Here is a 21295-nt window from a genome sequence, read left to right as displayed (position 1 = left end):
CTTAGTTCAATTCTTATACATTTATCTATAAGCATTGTACTAACTTATAATTTATAATACTAAGTATAAAATTAAAATCACCAAAAAAAAAAATATTATTAAGTAACAAATAACTCAATTACTCATTATAACTGTATAGTTAACAATATTTCATATAATATATATTATGTATTATAAATAATTATTGTCATTATAGTTTTTTATACGCGTAAATGAACAGATAAATTTGTATCCAGATTTTATATAAAATATCGTATCTATATCCTGATTTATTTTCGGAAGTAGACACACTGAACAATTGTTTTTTACCTGTTGATAATGAAGATATTATTACTATTATCTATAATCAACTAATACTTACAAATTAAATTACTTAAAATTATTTAATTTTTAAATTTTAATTATACTTACCTTTATGATGACTAGAAATGTACTCATATAAATATTTAAGTATTTTGACTTTTAAGTTTAGTATTAATTGTTTATTTTATTTTAATTCAACATGGATTTATTAATTGCTGAGATGGAAAAATTGTTAAATTTAGATAAAGAAAAATGTGACATTCAAGGCATTACAGGTAAAAATATATTTTATTTTACTCCTAAAAAGTTTTATTATTTACTTATAATAATTAATTATTTTCAGGTAGTTTATAATTAAATTAACAATCAATATTAAAATATTATTATTTAGCCAAAGTCTTATCATATTATTTTTATTTATCTATGTAATAAATAATGTATTTTGTAGACATTTTGTATACTTATGATTTCAGATGAATATGCTGGAAAAAATATTGATGATTTGTTAATTGAAGCTGATAAAATAATCAGTGAAACACTCCCATACTTTCAAACGTCTTCCAGTTTAAATAAAGTTAAATCATCTAAAGATTTTAATGATATAAAAATGAGTCCTATAAACAAAACAATAGCAAATAAAAACAATCAAAATGATACAAAAAAAGTTGTTTTTAATTTAAAAAACAATTTTCATAAAGTGCAAGAACAAACATCAGAAATATCTGGTTTGTATAAAATATATAATTTTAGTGCTTTAAAAACATTAAATTAATAAATATTTTTTATATTTTTAGGAAAAATAACTATAAATAAATATGTTATAGACAAAGAAAAAAAGAAAAGTATAGGTTCTTCATCTTTAAAAAATTGTGCCTCATTAGAGTTTGAGGTATTTCTATAATATCATTCACTATTATTTTTAGTATCATTGTGAACTTATTTCACTAGCTAATGTTGAGACAGCTACAAAAGCTTCTTTTCCAGTACTTAAAATTTCAGATGGTGGTAAAATGAATCCATATTTTCCTGTATCTCTCAATTCTATTGTGTATGCATATTTTATTTTTGCTACTCCTTTAGCCCAATCATCAGATGCTCCTAAAAATGTATGAAAATGTTATATATATATAAATTAAGTTGTTTTAAAAATAAAAATTTGTATTTACCGGCTGCAGGATATAATAGTGTTGCACTATTACCAACAGTATACTCTACTGATGTAGTTTTTTTGATTGCTGTGGCTATAACTTGACCTACTCTTTGTACTTCTGTATGATCAGATGGTACTCGTTTGGCATATCCCCATGGATATAAAATATACTGTCCATAACTATGGAATGTCACAAATCCCTAAAAGTATTAGAGTTTAGTGTAATACCACAGTATTATATATTATATATAGTATTCTATTGTAATATTTAATGATTATTAAAATGTATAATGATATTTTTTGAAGTTAACTAACTTTAAATATTTTAGGATTTTTCATAATATATTTGACAACTGCTTGGGTTTCTGGTTCAGATCCAGCTTTAACTCCTCGGTAGATTTCTGCACATGAATATTTGCTCGCTCCACTCTCACCCCAATGATAATCCCAGTTACGATTTAGATCTGTTCCTATACATGAGTTAGCTGTGGGCTTATTTCGATTTTTACGCCATAAACGTTCCTTTTCATGGGAATGTTTGTATCTATATATAATAATACATTTTATTTCAGCTATTTTCATGCAGATATATTTAGGAAAAATACTAACCCATCAGGATTTACAATTGGTAATATATGAAATTCAATGTTTTTCATATGTGGTTCTAAGGAGTCTCTATTGAATACTAATTCATTAATTATGTATAAAACTGAAGACACGGCAATCCATTCCCTTGCATGTATTCCTCCGTCAACCCATATGGATTTAATGTCAGTTGTGTTTTGATCCGGCTTAATTTTTATTACTCTTAACGGAACACCTTGATATGAGTTACCTATATTTTGGACTTCTACAAAATCTGGATATTCTTGAGTTATATAATCAATGTATTTATATATATCACTTATTTTATGGTAATTTTGAAATGTGACATTGTGTCCTGATAAAATGAACATGTTGTTATACATTTTATTTATTGATTTTGGTCTTAAAATTATTAAGTCAAGTAATTTGTGAAGTATAATTATTATATAAAAATTTTTTTTACCTTGTCGTCCAGAGAGTTCATCTTCATTCATTGGTGGATTTTCTTCATTAATAGCTCGTTGTATATCATCAATAAATACATCAAATGATAGTGATCCATTATTCAATGCATTTTTTACAATTATTGAATTTGCTTTTTTTACCATTATATCTACTGATGTAGAATTTGTAAACCATTTTTGAATTACTAAAAATAAATATTAATTTTATTACCTATACTAATTATTAAAAATTGTGAATGTTTACTTACATCCTTGATTTTCAAGTTCCTTAATTGTTTTCCTTTGCTTTGAATTTACAGTTTCTACTCTTAATACTTGATCTCCATCATAAGATATTTTTTCTTCAATATTTCCTTGTTGACTGTCATTTTGTGAACATATAGTATATTTTGATAGAGCTACAAGTGTAAATACACAGTAAATCACTTTGGAACAACCATCCATTTCGAACAACTAAATGAGGATAAACTAAACTAATTCTTGACCACAGGGAACTCTTTAATGTTAACAGAAACCGGTACTGTGCTATGATTTCAATCCAAGCCACACCTATTTGATGTTTTATTTATACAACTGAAGTAGTTATTGACCAAAATTTCTACCTACTGACCGAAACATGAATTGAATATCTTTTTGTTATAATCTTTACTTTCTTATTGAATTTAATTACTAAAAAAATATAAAACCTAATTTCTAATATCTACAATAGATCTTTTCATACTAATAGCCATTTAATAGTAATTGTATTTATTATCTTTAGTTTATTTATTAAAACGATGAATAGCCTGTATTAATTTAAAACAAAAACAAAAGGTGAAATTTATTTAATTTAACATTTCTAATTTCTTAATAACTAGAAGGTGTCTAAATAAATAATGATAATTATAAATGTATGATATTATAAGGTTTAAAAAAAAGATTATGTATTAGTAAAAAAATTATTTTAGTCAAAATGTAATTGTTGATATTTGTAATAATTTTGATTTATAATTACATTGTTTACAAGAAAATCAATTTTTTATAAATTATTCTAATGTATTGAAAAAGAGGTGATAAACGTATTATGTTGACAGTTGAATATGTCATTAACCTCATACAACCAGTTAATAAACCACATTCCAAGAAACCAGCTGACCACTAGACATACTAATGTTTGTAATTTATTAATTTTATATAGGTACCATGTGTATAGACTAATACTTTATTTTATTTTATATTCATTTCTTGTTTGTAGGTCATAAAAAGTCAAGGTTAAATTTTATGTGTAATAACTATTGGATCCTACTATTTTATAATCCAGTACATGTTCCTATTTTTAGAGTGTTATATAGAAAAATTTATGATACATCTCTATAAAAAGAATATAATTATTCTTTAGGTTTTTGTTTCTATATCTTCTTCTTCTCCTTTGCCTTTTTCCCAACTATTTAGAGTTGTTTTCTTTTAGGTTTATGTTTTTATATATAAAATAAAATATCTGACTCCAAATAAATGAAATTATTGTTTGACATACATTTAATTAAGTACTTTAAAATAAATATCATGTATTTTTTAATAATAAAATTAATAATAAAATAAGATTATTTTGATAACTTTCAATTTCTATTCATTTTTTTTGTTTGTTTAACAATTGTTATTGTATATAACAGGAATGGGTAACTGGCAGCATATTTTCAAATTACATCATACAATTTTAAAGTTTATCATCTATACTCTATCTTATTGATATAGTAATTGTTATTTGGTAAGGAATATCGATAAATGTCTTAATGTCATATGTATGTATACGTATAGCTTTCAACCATAGCTGTTTGTATCAAACTATTTAGCTATAACAGTTTCTTCATATCATTCGTGTTGTGCTGTTGTGTGTGTTAAATTTATTATTTTGGTATATATAAATGCTAATTAAAATTCATATTTTGAATAACCTTTTTTTATTTTCCTATGGTCTGGCCCGGTGGATTATAATTTTCTAAAAATTGGCACTCTAGTAATTTGGAGTTGCCTATCCCTGGTTTATAATATATTATGTTAATGTCTTGTAATTGTTATTAATAAATGCCAAATTGATATTATGATTTTGTGTATTACTAAAATGATAAATACATGTATTTATATATACATACATATATTAGTGTTACTAAAAAAGAAGTTTTGATTCTAATTGTTTTACATATAATTTGGTTTTAGAATATGTGTTATCATTTGATAAATAGGTAATTGTAATAATCAAACCTTTAAAAAAAAAGTAAAAAATTTCTAATTTTGGTATTCAGTTTTTATTTAAATGCACTAAAAATTATTTTTCTACTTACACAATATATGTTAAACATTTGTATTGAGTTGATAGATAAAATTCTCTGGTTAAAAATAACTATGTGTCTGTGTGTTATCATTATTAAATATTTATTACTTATGATAGGTTCCAAAAGTGAATTTTATAAAAACTCAATGCCAAACGAGTTCTACTATATTAGAAAATCATAATAGACTTCAAACTATGTGTAATAGACATGATAATCTAGCAAATAATTCAAAAACACAGGACCAAATTAATAAATTAAAATTGGAAGAAGAATTAAATTATTATAAAGTAAATACAATTTTTCAAAATAATTATTTTTGAATTAATATTTTTTCATTTTTAGTTGAAAAATAAAGAACTTGAGAAAAATCTCAAGCTTAAAGAGGAAGAAATTCGTAATTGGGAAATTCGATATCAACAGTTGAATCAATATTGTGAAATGTTTTTAAAAAGAAATGTATGTATATGAATATTTAATGTATTATAAGTTCAAAAACGAGTTTACTGTTACTTGAAAAATATATAAATATACTTGTTAGTATTTAGTTTCACTTAATTGTTTTTAAGAATTACAATTTCTTAACGCTCAATTTCTTCTCAGTAAAGGTATAAATTTAAATTTGTTAAAAGTAGGTAAATTGTTCTTTAAATATTCTTTTTACATATGGCTATACATAATAGGCAATAAAATAATTGCTTATGTTTTATCTCAAGATTTCAACTTGTATTTAGAGAATTTTTTTTTCCTATGCATTTTTGAATCAATAACTTGTTTTATTTGATGTAGATTTTATAGAATTGCTGCAGTGTCACACACTGAATAATGGTGGACGGGGTGGGGGGTAATGGAAAGCCAAGTTAGTTTTTTCGTGAAAATGATTTAAACATTTTAATGAATGAAAAAGTATGTGGATTATAATATCAAATATATTATTAACTATCTTTTGACAAATATATCAATTATTTAAGTTTTAACCATTAGTATTTCTGAATAGAGTTGTACAAAATACCGCTATCTAAAAAAATATTATCTTATTTTCCCTTAAGGAAGTCCAGCATGAGCTATTGAACAGGGATAGCTATCTTTGACTTGTATGATACATTTATGTATTCTTTTGTTTTTTTCAAAATTCAACATTTATATAAATAATTAAAACAAATGTTTATTAATTTTTTATTTTTTTTATTCATATTTTAAAATAATGACCAATTAAAGTACAATGGTTAAATTAGAACTATTGTTATTTAAAAGATAATAAAAAAGGGTTATTGAAATTATAATACTTGGATAAGATAAATTTTCAAATATAATGCTTCAATCAGAAATTAATTGAGAATAATTTTTTGGATACTAAACATTTTACATTTTTTTGGTTACAGTTTTAGGTCTTTACTGACTTCTAGTTGGTTAGCCACTCCTGATATAGAATATTACTATAGTATCATTCTACATTGTTTAATACTATGTGATATTAAATATTTTGTATTTTTTTTTCTTTTAAATAAAATAGTTCTAGTAAAGTTAAATAAAGTCAATAAAATGCTTAAATTGTTGATTTATTTTATACTTACTATTACTATTTTGGTTATATTTTTTATTTCATAAATTATTATTAATAAAAAAAAATTTTTTGTATGATTTAGATTGAAGATACCTTAAATAGTTATGGCTATCAATTAAATGAATTAATTGATCGTAATATGACTAGAGAATCAGAATTGCGTAATATTATAAGTAATCTCCTAGAAGAAATTGAGCAGTCACATTTACATTACAGATTAAAACTGTCAGAAAAAAATGAACAGATACGCAAATATCTTGATTACATACAAAGAATACTTAATAGTGTTTATGAATTTAGAAATAAAAATATAAAAAGATAATATAAATAACATAATTAAAGTGTACTGGCTATACAATCGTTTCATTAAATTCGACTGTTTATACAAAACTATAAATAGTATACACTCAAAAATATAATTATAACAAAAATTAAATTGTTATTAAATTATGATTATATATTGGACATAGATATATGAAATGCTTAATTTTAAATTCGTGTATTATCATATTTTTATCAAAGTCCAATAAATAATTTTTATTAGTTTTCAAATTTTAACCATTTTATAATAAAAAGTAAACATAATAAATATACCTCTTAAATTTGATTCCACATTCTTAGTATGTATTTTAGAGTTATACTGAGAAAAAGTAATAATTTACTTTCAGATATTATTGTTCTTAAAACCAGTAAAACACTGTTACAAATAAAAAAAACATTTATTTAAAAAAGAACAAACTACATTTGTTTATTTGAAATCCCATATAATATCAGTGGATATAAAGCTATATTAAGTTGAGTTAATTACAATAAACAATAAATTACTGATGATTGTCATCTTAAAAATCTAATTTGAAAATGTTTCAAAATAACTGATGATCAGTAAGTATAATAAACCAGCTATATTGATGTATAACAAATGTAAACATTTTTTTTTTTTGTTTTATAGCATATGTTTGAACACAGTTGATGAAGATTGTACATGGATTAATACTACAATGAAATTAATATTTATGTATATATTATTTTTAATATAATATTATTACATTGTTATGTATGTTTGTATATTTATATTTTTTGTAAAATATATTTATTTTACTATCCTTAAATTCTTATGATATCAATATTTAACTGATTTTCATCTTATAAACTTATATATTACTACATTTTTTATAAAATTCTTGTTTAAGATTTTAGTGCATACTCTGTATTTGTATAGCATTTTAGTGTACATAACATTATACGTTAAACCAGAGGTTCTCAACATTTTTTTCTTTGAGTCATGGTACTTACGTAAGGGGATTTTTTAAATAGTGTAAATAATAAATAAATAATTAGAGTGAATATTTTTAATTATATTTCCTAACTTAGATTGTCTATTGATATGTATAACCAAACATATTACATTCAAAATTAGTTTTCAATGATATTAGTTTTATTACCATTTATTAGTTAATATAAATCATAGACCTTATAAGCTCTATGATATAAATATAAGTATATAAATAGTGCATTGCAGTTTAACTCAAAACAAACATTCTGTATGAAAAATATTTATGATTATTTTATATTTTATAAAATTTCATAAATCACTCAATTCAAAAACACTATACTCTGGTTGAGAATCTCGCGTTAAACAATTATTTTTCTAGTACAAATGAGAAATTAAATCTATAATAATTTAACATTCTGTGTTCTAAAAAATAAAAAAATCTTATGTTCTTATAGGTACTTAAGTTTTTTTTTCTAAATTTTATTTTATTATGTTCTTATAGGTACTTAATAAAATAAAATTTAGAAAAATGAAGTAAGATGGAAACTAAAATAAATAAGAACTAAATTATATTAATGATGAATATATCTTAATAAAATATTGCAAATATTATCTAATATGTAAAACAATCAAAATCGATAAATATTTATTTTCTACAGAAATTACATGTAATATGAATAAATCTTTTTTTTTTTTTACAATTATACTATACTGTATATTGTGTGCTAAAACTGCTAAAATTATATGAACATGATTTATCATGTGCAAAACTCATAGCTGAATCTGATATCTCTGAATAAATAATCAACCAACGTGGATAGATGTTATACATTTTTTACTAATATTAGTTATTTAAAATTGATTAAGTTCTAAAACATAAATATTATCAATGGAGTATTTTAAAAAATTTTGTTTTATACTTGAAAAAAATGAATTTCGGAAAGTGTTTGGTGGTGAGAATGGGGTAAGGTTAAGTTAACTACATATTTCAGAAGGTTTCACGAGCCCCAAACCTTTTCTCTAATTGAGCCACTGATTGAAGCAATTTGTAAACATAGGTACAATTTTAAATTTATTAACTGGGGAGGAGGCTTGAAAAACGTATACCAAACATACCCATGGTATTTTCCCCCACACCCCCTCAAATAATATTACTTGCATCATCATACAATATATTTATGTTATAAAATATAACATTTTGAAATGTAATGTCTTAGATTTTTGAGGGGGCTACGACTAAATATGAGGGGGCTAAGCCCTCCTAAATTTTGCCTATGTATTTGAATTAAAATTGATTGTGTCTCGTAAATAATACATGGACACAAATATACTCCGTATTTACTTAATTCATAGCTAGGTAGGTATACCATATTATAATTTTCTATAAAATTAATATTATGGCAAATTAAACTATTTATTTTTCATGAAAAACAATAAAAACACAATGTTCAGTGGAGAAAAATGTTATCATATATTATTATATTTCTTTAATATAGTTGTATATTTATTATGATACTTGTATCAACTAACATGTTTTTATGATGTGATCATTTAGTAGTGCTCTTATTGTGCATTCCAAAATAGTAAAGTCCAAGCACCCCGATAGTCGACTGGACAAAACTGGAGAATGGCCTGAAAACGAAAATATTTTCCATATTTTATAAATTATATAAATACAACAATATTATGCAAAATCAGATAAAATTTACCAAGAAGTCGATGCATATTTGTCTTTAACATCAACCATATTACTCTGCAGAAAAACAATTTAATACTTTATAAATTAATAACATAAGTAAGTAAACGTTATTTAATGTTATGTAATTAAAAATACTTGTCTGATATCCATTGCTCTTCTTCCCGTGTCCATAACGTCCCTGCCAACTTGCCGTTCGTGTCTACTGTCCCTCACTTCGTGTCTAAAAGTTCTTTGATCGTAGCGATTTTCCAAAAACCGTCTGTCGCTTCGTTCTAAAACCCTTCGGTCAGCGTCTCTCACGTCACCCACGTCTCTTTCCCTTACACCTCGAAAGCGTTCGCGACTTATGTCGGGCAGCGATTCCGATCTTGTCAACCTTACCCTTCTGGCTTCGTCAGCTCTGAACAGGAATCTACGTTCTTCTTCTTTTCCATCCACTCTTAGTACCCTCATGTTCTGGGATCTGTGTTCTTCTTTCTCATTTAACCTTATTACCCTTCTCTTTTCGAATCTACGTTCTTCTTCTTTCCCGCCCACCCTTAATACACTCCTGCTCTCGAATCTCGTTTTCAAATTGTTGGTCTGATATGCGTCTCTAGTATAGTAGTTGTTGTTGTTACTATTCGTAGGGCTGAACTTGCATTGGTCCGAATCGTTTGAAATTGTCACCAGTCCTTCCGACGTTTTTCGATAACTATTTCTGTAAAAGCAATACGATTTCAACATCATTTTATATTTGAACAATTTATTTCTATAAAACTACTTGAATAATTTTTTAATTATGTAATTTTGTTTTAAATAGATAACATTCCTATAATTTTATAATAATTTTTTTAAACATGTTAACTAATAAAATATTATTTTATATTTTAATCGTTTAAACCAACGATTCTTAACCTGTGGTGCGCGATACTCATGTCGGGGGTCCGCGACAGCCTTAACACATAACATATGTCAATAATGACATGAGTGCATTATTACAATATTTTTGGATTATTATATTTTTTGTATAATATAGTTCAGGGAATGGCAACTAGAGGGCCAATTTTTAGAAAATTTAAATGTAACGGGTCAGAGCATAGAAAAAAAAAGAACATCCAAAATATGAATTTAATTAGTATTTATTTATACGGAAATAATAAATTCAACACACACGATAGCATAATCCGAATGGTACGAAGAAACTGATATAGTTAAATAGTAGCCCCGCGGGCCGCCAGTTGCTCACCCCTGATATATTTTATTGTTTAAGATAGACCTATTTTACCTTTATTAATCGGATGACGAGTTATAATGGATACAATAAAATATTTACGGTGTTAAATACTATAATAATTTATTATTAATATTTTTTTATCAGTTTTTCTTATTCATATGATATGCCCAGACCTACAGCACTTTAGTTGGCAGTTGTAGATTTACTACCACTAAGAGTAGTTAATCGACCATTCTCATTTATAGTTTTATACCTACTTAATTTAGATACGCTTAATAGGTGATATTTTTCCGAATCATCTTAAAGATATTTAAATTAAAATGGACCATTAGCTACTTTTAAAAAGGAAGAATTCTGGCATTGATGATGAAAACATTCCGTGTATGAAAAAATAAAAGTTAACAAAACTTCGTTAATATGAAAAATAAATACTTATTTATCAATGGATTTCACGTGCGATGGATCTGAAGAAGAACCAAAACTTCAATGTACCTATTATAAAACATGTCAAGGTATTAGCAAACGATGCTTTAAAATGATCAAAACTAAAAAGACACCTTGAAAATATCTAAGTATAAAAAACATATCACGAAATATATTAATTTTTTTAAAAATAAAGTGTAAGAATTAAGAAAAAATATGAAATTTATCAAAAAAAACTGCAACTGATTGTACAAATGAAAATAATAATGAAGTTTAAATTAAATGAAAAATTAATTCTAATAAGAATAAATATAAATGTATATGTTTCGTTATTTCTATATGTAATTTTCAATATAAAATAATTCTTATAATTATGGTTATGATAGTATAAGATGTTTAGTAAAAAAAGTACTCGAAAAAATTAGTAAAGGGATCCACGATTTCTAAGAATCTTTTATCAGGGGATCTACAAAGGGTTAAGAACCGTTAGTTTAAACGATACATTCTTAAAAACTTTTTCCTTGAAATTACTTGAATATTTTCATTTCGAATGGGTCGCTTAAATCATATGTATTTGTACTTCATTATTACAGAATATATATTATAACCAAACAACGATGCGGACCAAAATCATAAATTTTTCTTATGTTTAATACCTACTTACTAAATCGAAGGTATATCAAATCCCGTGGAATTATTTGTTGGTCTATTTTCTAAATATTGTCTGGCTGAAATTTATCTATTAAAAAAACAGCAACCCGGTTTAATATTAATTTCTATACGAATTGGTAATTATAAATTATTTATCTATAAGTAATAAAGAAGCGTACTAAAATTTGTAATATGGTATTTTATTTAATAGCTATTGTTTTGTGGTTATAATGTTATAAGCAGTATATGTACAATGGTAAGCCACTCTCGATTTGTTAAGTCGGAGGCGTTATTTCGGGTGGGGAGGCAGATTACGTTGAAATCCCTACTCCAATAAAATTTAAATACTAAGTCGAAAACTCTTGGTTTAAGTCCGTTGTCGACGTTACAGAAAAAAAAGTATCATTTTGAAAAATACTGGTTCGAAACCTGTTTTGCGTACACAATAATGCCACTGCTTTTGCAACTGCATATGGCTACAGAAACTATTTCATGTCGTTATAATTTTATCTCAGATCACTATATAAAATAAGAAAATCTATTTTCTAGTTCACTCCTATTTAGGGGAGATAATAGACAAGGTTTTACTAGAAAATTTTTATAAGAATTATGAGCATAATATTTTGGTGAAAAATCAAAGTATTTAATATTTAGTTATTTAATGGACTGCACAATTAGTAATTAAGGTACACATTATTTTAGGTTATGAATATGGGTTACGAGTATGAAATGTATTTACGTACAATAGGTACGTATTACCTATTACGAGATTGACTTGAAAATTATATTGGTCTTTAAAAACACACATTTTAAGAATCAATGTAATTTTAAAGTCCATCGTGTAATATATGTTCAACAAATAATATCAGGAAAATACCCTACCTCATCCTATATCCTATTGTGATTATGAGAACATTTACTTCAATTATAATCAGCTAGATACTTGTAAAAATAAAAAAAATTATTAAAGAATATACTGTGTATTTTTAATGTGAACTTTAACCACCATAACCAGACAACCAGAAACCCGTGATGTCGAATGACCCAGTCATAAAAATGTTTCTTATCCAACATTACACTTAAAGGATAAGACAAATTTGCAACCTACTCATATATAATATAACGTTAACGCTAAGGGCGTTAAATACTATAATGTACTCTTGAAGTAATTTTTTTGTTCAGTTACGTAATATTTATGATCGGAAATTTAACCGTCTGCAATTTTATCGCATTAATAAAATTATCGGCTTTGTGCACATTTTTAGTAGTTGAAATATTTAACGAATTCAAAAAGATTTTAAATATTATATTTATTCAGATATATCATGTAGCAGAGCCGTACCGAGCCATTTTTTATCCCGAGGCCGAATTGAAGCAATGTGCCCCCCAGGTTGTAGGGTTTTCACACTCACAGCTTTTAATATGTACAATAAGATTCGGAAAAATCTGAAAAATTGTAATTAGGTTTCTAGCAAAACATTTCTTAAAATAAGTTAATTGTTTAATATTTTTGCGCCCCCAAGCTTCAGGCTCTCAAGGCAAGTGCCTCGCTCGCCTCACCCTAGTTACGGCTCTGTCATGTAGTATACATGTATTCAGTAATTTGTTTTTTAAATTATTTGTAATCCGAGGAAGATATAAAAATATTAACCTGCAGCTCTTGCAAGGATCTATGCAAAGATAAATTATAATAAATTAAAATACTTCTAAATTAATTTTAGTTTTTTGTTCTAATTCCAAAAAAGCTAAAATTAACCGTATAGTATTTACGTCAAAGTGGCGCGGAGAACTTAAAATTACAGAGCATTAACGCAAACATTTTCTGGCGGAATGATGAGCTTATGTGTACCAAATTATCAACGATCATGGGTGTGGTAAATATTTAATAAACTGTTATTATCACGAATGTTGTTTTCTGAACCAGAAAGATGTACTACAACGAAAGCGGAAGGGAAGCCAGAGTGCTACGTAGAGACATGTGTGTCTGAGAAAACCAATCGCAAAGTAACCAGGTGAAGTTGCGTTACTTGAACGACGACCAGAAAACATAAACCGTTAACGAAAATGTATTTTCTATTAGAGACACAAGAAAAAAAACCCGTATGCACAAGAGCGTACAGTGCACAATGCGACAATAATATACGACCGCTATTGTACGGGTATTCTACCTTACTCGGATACTAATCTTTTAACGTTTTGTTACAGTTTTATCTACTAGAAGCGTTAGCTTGCAAACAGTGCAGAATTACCAATACATTAATCGAGAACTCGACGCGGTCTGCAGCGGAAGGATAATCCGACGGGTGCCCACCACTGTCCGCAAGACGGATACCCGCATACGTTTATGTAACAACGTAACGATTGTGATACTTACAAATTGTTGACCGCCGGAATCGCGGTGCGCACGTTTGCATCGGAGTGCGTGGGGGCCAAGAACAACACAACGCCGACCGCGATCGATAAAATCCTGAAAAAAAATAAATATATTACAACAATGTACATACGAATATCGTATTATACTTCTGACACGGGTTGCAAGTGTTTAAGTACGTTGCGTGTAGAAAACCGACACCCGAGCACGAAAACGGTGAGAGTCAACTACGACGCAGCGAACTGGTCTAGTACTTGTAATAATCGGAGGAGGTTATCCGACGATCGAAGGGACCGGTAGCGTTATTCTTTCGAGGTGGGCAACCGCTCTCGCGTTACGTTGACAACAAGTGCCGCGCGTAGCGGCGTGGTCGGTTATGTCCGGTTGTACGAGGATTCGATGACCAGCGTTCGAACCGGAAAAATAAGACCAAGTGACGTTGTTGGAAAAAACTTATCCGGCACGTTCGTGTTGTCCCGAAAAAGAGAACGAAAAAAAACGTAGGACCAACGGGAACGTGAACAATCGGTTTTGAAAAAGAAAAACGCAATCCTTTCGGCCGGCAGTCCTAGGAGATTCATCCCGATGGTCGAGGGATCGTCAAAAGGGGACACTATTTTCCCGGGGGGGGGGGGGGGGGGGGGGGGGGCTGAAAACGCTCACGGTCGTGTAACGTCACCGCGGCCTAACCCGTTCGGGTGCCGGTCCCGGGCCAACACTTACGTGCTGTTCATCTTGCGATGGTCTCCTGCAGGTGTGCGCCCGTGTGCGCGAGTGGTCCGGAAATGTCGGCTCGCGTGGCCCGGCCCGAACGTTTTATAGGCGCGCGGCCGAGAAGATCGTCCGGTCCGATGAACGGGGGGCGCCCTTCCGGCCCGGTGGTCCGTCTCTAATGACGCGGCCCGAACGCGACGGACGCGCGTGCACCACTCTCGTCCCACCACCCACACACCGGTGCCGACCGTTATCTGAACGGAACACGCCTGAGCACGGACCGTTTACCGTTTTTCCGCGTCGTTGCGCGCCCGCGTAAACTGGTGGTATCGTTCGCGCGCGCGTCTATTACGTTTCGAGTGCGCTCGAACGGAGACGCGATTGATCGTTTTTTTCGCGCGCTCACGACGACGCTAACGACGATAACGGCGGGATTGGATGCGACGAGAAAAATGAATCGGATGGAAAAATTAAAAAAATAAAACGATCAACGAGTACGCCCGATCGAACCGCCTACAAAATTGGAGGGTTACGAAAAAACATAAGATAATAATCAAAAAAAAAATGATCGTCGACAGAACCGAACTAATCGTTTCGCATATTACCTGGCAAATGTTTTCTTTAGGACGGTTGGGCGTCGATTTAATTTTTTGAACAGGCAGTTTCCATCTCATTCGACTCTGTGTTATTGCGATGAGTGCAACAGTGCGATAGTGATGCTATGGGCGTAATGCGTATGCGTGTACAGAATGTCGGAGCGAAAACGACCGTATTTGAGATAAATATAGCTTTGAGAGACGATATGCCTGAGTATGTTTTAAGCAATTTTCACTGGGTGGCACTTTAATACAAATATTGTCTACCACAGGAACGTAGAGTAAAAGTCAACATAATTAGTGTATATAAATTGCATTAGATTCATTTTTTTATTAGAAGAGTCGGGTAAACGTAAGAAAATTAAAAAAAATATATGTATAATGTTAATACGAGTATGTTAACTAATTAGTTTCAATAATAATACGATTCAGATGGTCTAAGTTAATGAAGGGGGGAAGGGAGGAGAAAATTAAATACATTTAGTTTCTCGTCCCTCAATTTTTTTTAATTTCTATAAAAAAGTTATTAATGTTGAATTTGGTGAAGATTTATCACCCTTTTTCCATGCCACATATGGGTTGAATATTGTCAAATAATGTAGTTCTAGGTTTTTTTTTATTTAATTCAAAATATATTACATAAAATATATAAAATTGCATATAAAATAAATTTTAGATCAAAATACTATCTATAAAAATCATATTATAACATTTCTGATTAATATAAAACAAAAATTATCTAAAAAATCGATAATTTCAAGGTTTTTATTTATCTTAAAAACGTAAATTACATCTTTAAGATCTTTATACTCGTATGTTAGGGTTACCAGATTATATTTTTCCGAACCCGGGACTTTTTGAATGGATAAATATTATACATATATATTATATATATATATCGCCATATGAAAAAAAAATATATATACATATATATATTTTAAATTAATTATGTATAGAAGCAATATAATAATAATAATCATAATAATTCATATTCTTAGTTTTCGGATCTTTTGGGGTGCAGTGTTTCTTCTGTTGATTTTACTACATATTTGACTGATCCATAAACTTGTTTTAATAAAGACTTGTTTCCCAAACTTTGGTCGTGGAATTTTTCATAAAATGTATTATTGAAGCACGTTTTTATAATATACCGTTTATATATCTAGTTATTATCTTGAATTTGTCCATGTACTGTTCATCAGTGCATTTGAACCCGACAAAACAAAATAAAACAAAACAAAACAACTTTTAATAGCTCAGAAAATGCATAGTTGTTATCAGTGAATATTTTGAAAATATATACCCATTTATTTTCTATTTTTTAACAATACCACTCATTTTGTTGATAAATTTTTTCAAAAATTTTGAATTGTTCGAAAAACATTTATTTATCAAAATTAAGATTGTTTGACATTATAGCTTTTATAAAGATTACTGATTTTTGACATTTTCCCAATTTACTATTGTCTTTGGGGCTAATGTTGTCCATAACATTGATTTTAAATTAGTTACATGTTAATTTGAATTGTTCCATTTTTTTTAAATAGTTATAACAAAGTACATAAAATTCATCACATTAACTTTCAAAATTAGCTCTATTGATAATTCCCTCGTCCTCAAGTTTTGTTATGAGATATTCAATTTCCTCCGTGAGAAACAGATCATTTCTTTTGTTTTCAATTTTCTTGATATTTTATCGAGTAAAATGTTGAAACAGAGACAAATCGCTGTGTCCTGAAACACTTTCTTGGGGCACCGGGACACTTGGTTAAAAACCGGTAATGTCCCGGTAAAACCGGGACGTATGGCAACCCTATCGTATGTTTAATTTTGTTTTGGATATTTTTTCACCATTTTGAGATATATGTATTTTAATAGTTAAATTTTACGTTGAAGCATGATTTACATGTCCTGTGCAATTGAAGCACCTTATAATGTCTTTATATTTTAAAAAAATTAATCGAACACCCATATAAAGCTACTTTTAAAACAGCTATAAATAAATGTTGTGGTAATTTATGGCATTTTGCGTTCAGAAATATTGCATTATCATTTTTTGATTTTCGTGTGGCAAACGAAATTAAAATTATATTGGTTGAAGCACATAAATCATCAAAGAACATCGATGATATAATTCATAAAAAATTGTTTTGAGTATAGAAGATATAAAAACATTTCTAAAAAGAAAATTACATGAATTTATATTACTAGAAACAGTAAAATTTTTTCGAGATTTTAAATTTCAACCCAAATAGTTGGAAAGAAAGAGAAGACTATCAAAATGGAATTAATATTTTAACAATGTTGTCAATTATAAATGAGATTGCAGAAAGAGAGGTTAAGTTAATACAAAAGTATAATAGCATACTGACGAACAAGGCCGTAACTGGGGGGTCCAGGAATCCGGACCCCCCGAAATTTTTAAAAGTAGAAACATTTTAGCGGTGAATATAGTTTATTAACTATAAATTGTATTAAATAATAATGTTGGTCCCTCCGAAATTTTTTTCTAGTTACGGCCTTGCTGACGAAAGACCAAAACCAAAAACATAATTTATAGAACTTTTATTATAATGTAATATGAATCTATTTTTTATATTTAATTATTCCATAGAAACATTGTTTTTTTTCAATCATATTAATATTCAATATAAATGAATTGATATTTTTTAATATTAAATTAATATTTTATATACTTAAATATTTATAGATTTCTTTATGTAAAACACTTGTAATACCAGCTTTAGGGTATAAGTTATAGACAATTTTATTTTATTTAAGAAAACATTCCTTCTGATCCAGGATCGCTTCACTTTGCCGCGGTATGACGTTTGCTCGTGACTTGGTTAAGAACATTCCTGTTAAGTGTCAAGTCAGCACCGAAGATATTGCGTTGCGATTTTTCCATTATGCTTGTCGATATCCAAGAACGGATTATAGTCAAAATGTGAGTGGGACTATAACTTCTAGTGAGGCTCTTTTACAAAAAACAGGTCGCCGATAAGTGAGACACGAAATGTAATTACCCTGACTTACGGTTGTGTATACGGGTTCAGCACGATACTTACTGAACGGATACAGGGAAATTACGTACAAACGGAAACTTAGTGGAACGCAAAACATGTTCGCGAAATGATCATCTTTTCGTGAAACGGTCATTGCAAATTTGACGATGAGTAATTTTTGCATTTCGTGTATCATAAAATAACTACATTTTATAGTAATTAATTTTTTTTTTTTTTTGGTCAACTTGTCTTTCGAGTTTTATCAACGTCCATTAAATAACGCTAATATGAAACGTCTAAAGAATTATGAATTTTGAAGATTTTTTGTCTTCGATGCAACGTCTTATCAGTACTTTTGTGACACCTTGATATTAGGTACTCAGATATTCATAGCTGCTGTATGGATCACATCCCGTTGTACAATCGCACGTTTTAATTCACTTTAAACATACATGAATTCATAGGCGTGCGCACGATGGTGGCCGGGTGGGCCGCGGCCCCCCCTGCGGACTCTGGCTTTTTCTTTAATAAATTTATATCTATACTATACAAGACAGCGAACATTTTTACATTTTACATGAATAAAGTAAAGCCAGTTTTAATCTTATAGTATAGAATTGATATCTGTGAATAAATGTAATAAAGTTATTAGTTATTAATCAGACTAATCAGAACTTGCGTATAATATAAAAATTTAAGATGTAATTGATACATTCAAAAACCTTACTCTCGTGGATAGAAGGATGGAGTTGTAAATAGTATAATAATATGCAGGGCTCGGAAGTTGTAGCACTAAAAATATTACTTTTTAGCTCTTAAATATGCACTTAAAAACGCTAAAATATGCGCTATAAATAACACAAAAAATCAAAAAAATATGCATTTAATATGAAAAAAATTTAATTTTACAAATTGTTAGGCTCATAAGACACAGTCTGGACTGATTAAATTATAGAATGTTACCAAAAATGTTAAATTACTTAAATATATTTGTAAAAATGTACTTATTATCAAATTTATATATTTATCTTGATAATTATCCTAGATTATTAAAATGTTTGATAATCTAATGCAATGATATAATAAGGGAATAACAATGACGTCACTAACTATTGATACAGCAAATTATCAATAATAAACATAAAATAATATTTGATGAAGTTATTTATTTCCTATAATTAAAATATTTTAAAAAACATAACCAAGTAAATACAATTATGATCAACAAAATTTGATTATTTCCTACATTATGTGAAAATATACCAGAAAATAGCAATATAAACCCTAAATTAGCAAAATAGCAATAAAACCCGTAAATATGCAAAAAATAGCAAAATTAAATTTTGTGTATGATATCCGAGCAGTGAGAAACATATTTGTTTCTTACTTTGGATGTTCTAGGATGAACCAAGAAAAATATGCATTTGCTAGGTAATTGTATAGACGAATGACATTACCTATTTGATAGTCGTTGAGTTAAAAGCCGACAGATAAGTTGACTAGATATTAAAAATAGTTCAATTTCCGGCATGGTATACAAAGTAAAAAAATATACCATGTCGAATCGAAGTGACCGTTTATGAAAAAGAGAGCATTTCGTGAAACATTTTCGCACTTGCACGAAAAAGGAAATCAAGATACCTATAATTAGGAGAACAAATTCAGTGATAATGGAATCACCTGATAAATTTCAAAAGAACATAATATACAGTTTAAAATTGCAATTGAAATTAACTAAAATAGATCATTCACTGAAATAATTTATAACGGCCGCGATCAAACGCTGCGGGAAGGTTAACACAATAACAAAAACAGTAACGGAATGATAAAAATAAAGAAAATTTTTTTAAAATATTTGTAAAATTATGGAACGATAGGTATAGAAATTCGTAAACGAATTATAAAAAGGAAATGTGTACAGTTTACAATATAAAACGTTTGGCACTGACATCCAACTGCACTCTAAAAAATAAATATATTTTATTATAATACTGAATTAATAAAATTCTTGTTCAATAATTAGACCGTTGTCGAGTTCATAATGAATAATATTATCATAATTTATAGTTGAAATATTCTATCAGGTAGAAAACTCGACTGAAAAGCAGTTTTCGTAGAGCGCTCAGAAGAAATTACAAATTGTTCACTTACCCATCATCTGTTATTTCAAAATCAGGAGATTCGAGATCGAGACCAAATACTCCTCTTCGAAGCCGATCTAGTTCGATATATATTTGTTTTTGTGTTTAAATTTTAAATGGTTCCATAGATTGGTTGTATTTGAACCAGAGTTGACATAATGCTTAAAACAAATTTTACAAATAACTTTATTGCCATTTTCGTGTTTAGTGAAAACTTGACACACTTCACTAATTTTGATTCTTGACACAAATGTTTAAATTAAAATTAGAAAAAAATAACAATTAGATTTCTAAACTATTGCTGTAAGTACTTATCTTTTTTAACTATAAAATAATGTCGTCACTCGTTAATTGTCTTTTACTCATTAACCAGTCGATTGATGTATTATTAAATATGTTTGCAGGACGCAGATCACAAATCAAATGTGTGTCCCAGTGTTCGTTTACTCCGTTAAATTTAAAATTTGTGAAAAGTATAACAACATATTTATAAATATGATGTTGTACCTATCAATAATAATTCTATCAAATTTTAAAAATAGAACTCTAAATAGAACTAAAAATAAACTCGTTTAAGTTTATATTATTTTAGTAATGGTAAAAGGGATTTTAAGTTATAAATATAAATATTTGAATAACAAAACCATGACCACTACAATGAAAACATTTTATATTTATGTTATATTCCTAAAATATTTTTCAATTAAATTATGTATAAAATATAATCTCAAATATAATTAATTTTCGATTATTTTGTTTTTCAATTATTATTTATGTCAATTAATAATTGTTTTCATCAATCGAAAATAATCATATCATCTCGATTATATAATC

General features: G+C 28.0%; 3 protein-coding genes across 4 annotated transcripts; 1 reads left to right on the top strand and 2 right to left on the bottom strand.

Annotated features, from left to right (window-relative positions):
- The first annotated feature begins 356 nt into the window (after positions 1 to 356).
- Positions 357 to 6832, top strand: LOC112687105 (reticulocyte-binding protein 3-like). 2 transcript variants are annotated; one of them, XM_025559660.1, is made up of 6 exons: positions 357 to 578; positions 777 to 1028; positions 1098 to 1192; positions 4928 to 5098; positions 5154 to 5267; positions 6455 to 6832. In XM_025559660.1, the coding sequence occupies exons 1-6, from the start codon at positions 503 to 505 to the stop codon at positions 6692 to 6694; spliced, it is 948 nt and encodes a 315-aa protein (XP_025415445.1). In that variant the 5' UTR covers positions 357 to 502; the 3' UTR covers positions 6695 to 6832. The 2 variants fall into 2 exon arrangements, with proteins under 2 accessions (XP_025415445.1, XP_025415446.1); XM_025559661.1 differs by lacking the exon at positions 4928 to 5098.
- LOC112687104 (carboxypeptidase B-like) lies at positions 1137 to 3267 on the bottom strand. The gene is made up of 6 exons (XM_025559659.1): positions 2751 to 3267; positions 2502 to 2687; positions 2063 to 2393; positions 1769 to 1997; positions 1470 to 1653; positions 1137 to 1401 (listed from the first exon to the last, which is right to left on the bottom strand). The coding sequence occupies exons 1-6, from the start codon at positions 2944 to 2946 to the stop codon at positions 1229 to 1231; spliced, it is 1299 nt and encodes a 432-aa protein (XP_025415444.1). The 5' UTR covers positions 2947 to 3267; the 3' UTR covers positions 1137 to 1228.
- A 2260-nt stretch (positions 6833 to 9092) lies between the features above and the next one.
- On the bottom strand, positions 9093 to 14851 carry LOC112687112. The gene is made up of 5 exons (XM_025559669.1): positions 14729 to 14851; positions 14009 to 14101; positions 9480 to 10044; positions 9355 to 9398; positions 9093 to 9277 (listed from the first exon to the last, which is right to left on the bottom strand). Exons 1-5 carry the CDS (start codon positions 14737 to 14739, stop codon positions 9193 to 9195), a joined length of 798 nt encoding a protein of 265 aa, XP_025415454.1. The 5' UTR covers positions 14740 to 14851; the 3' UTR covers positions 9093 to 9192.
- Positions 14852 to 21295: the final 6444 nt, after the last annotated feature.

The sequence above is a fragment of the Sipha flava genome, unplaced genomic scaffold (genome assembly GCF_003268045.1).
Source record: "Sipha flava isolate LNK unplaced genomic scaffold, YSA_version1 331_pilon_pilon, whole genome shotgun sequence".
NCBI lineage: Eukaryota > Metazoa > Arthropoda > Insecta > Hemiptera > Aphididae > Sipha > Sipha flava.
Note: the sequence above shows the minus strand (reverse complement) of the source record. Positions and strands in the feature narration are given on the sequence as shown.

What these genes read in the sequence shown, in the direction of transcription:
- LOC112687104 (XM_025559659.1), bottom strand. Translation starts at nt 2,946, where the DNA reads ATGGATGGTTGTTCCAAAGTGATTTACTGTGTATTTACACTTGTAGCT. An exon ending in AAAATCCTAAAATATTTAAA is followed by an intron (nt 1,654 to 1,768) that starts GTTAGTTAACTT and finishes TAATACTTTTAG; the next exon opens with GGATTTGTGACATTCCATAG. An exon ending in ACTATTATATCCTGCAGCCG is followed by an intron (nt 1,402 to 1,469) that starts GTAAATACAAAT and finishes ATACATTTTTAG; the next exon opens with GAGCATCTGATGATTGGGCT.
- LOC112687105 (XM_025559660.1), top strand. Translation starts at nt 503, where the DNA reads ATGGATTTATTAATTGCTGAGATGGAAAAATTGTTAAATTTAGATAAA. An exon ending in AAGAATTAAATTATTATAAA is followed by an intron (nt 5,099 to 5,153) that starts GTAAATACAATT and finishes TTTCATTTTTAG; the next exon opens with TTGAAAAATAAAGAACTTGA. An exon ending in AAATGTTTTTAAAAAGAAAT is followed by an intron (nt 5,268 to 6,454) that starts GTATGTATATGA and finishes TGTATGATTTAG; the next exon opens with ATTGAAGATACCTTAAATAG.
- LOC112687112 (XM_025559669.1), bottom strand. An exon ending in ATTCCGGCGGTCAACAATTT is followed by an intron (nt 10,045 to 14,008) that starts GTAAGTATCACA and finishes TTGCTTTTACAG; the next exon opens with AAATAGTTATCGAAAAACGT. An exon ending in GAGCAATGGATATCAGACAA is followed by an intron (nt 9,399 to 9,479) that starts GTATTTTTAATT and finishes GTTTTTCTGCAG; the next exon opens with AGTAATATGGTTGATGTTAA.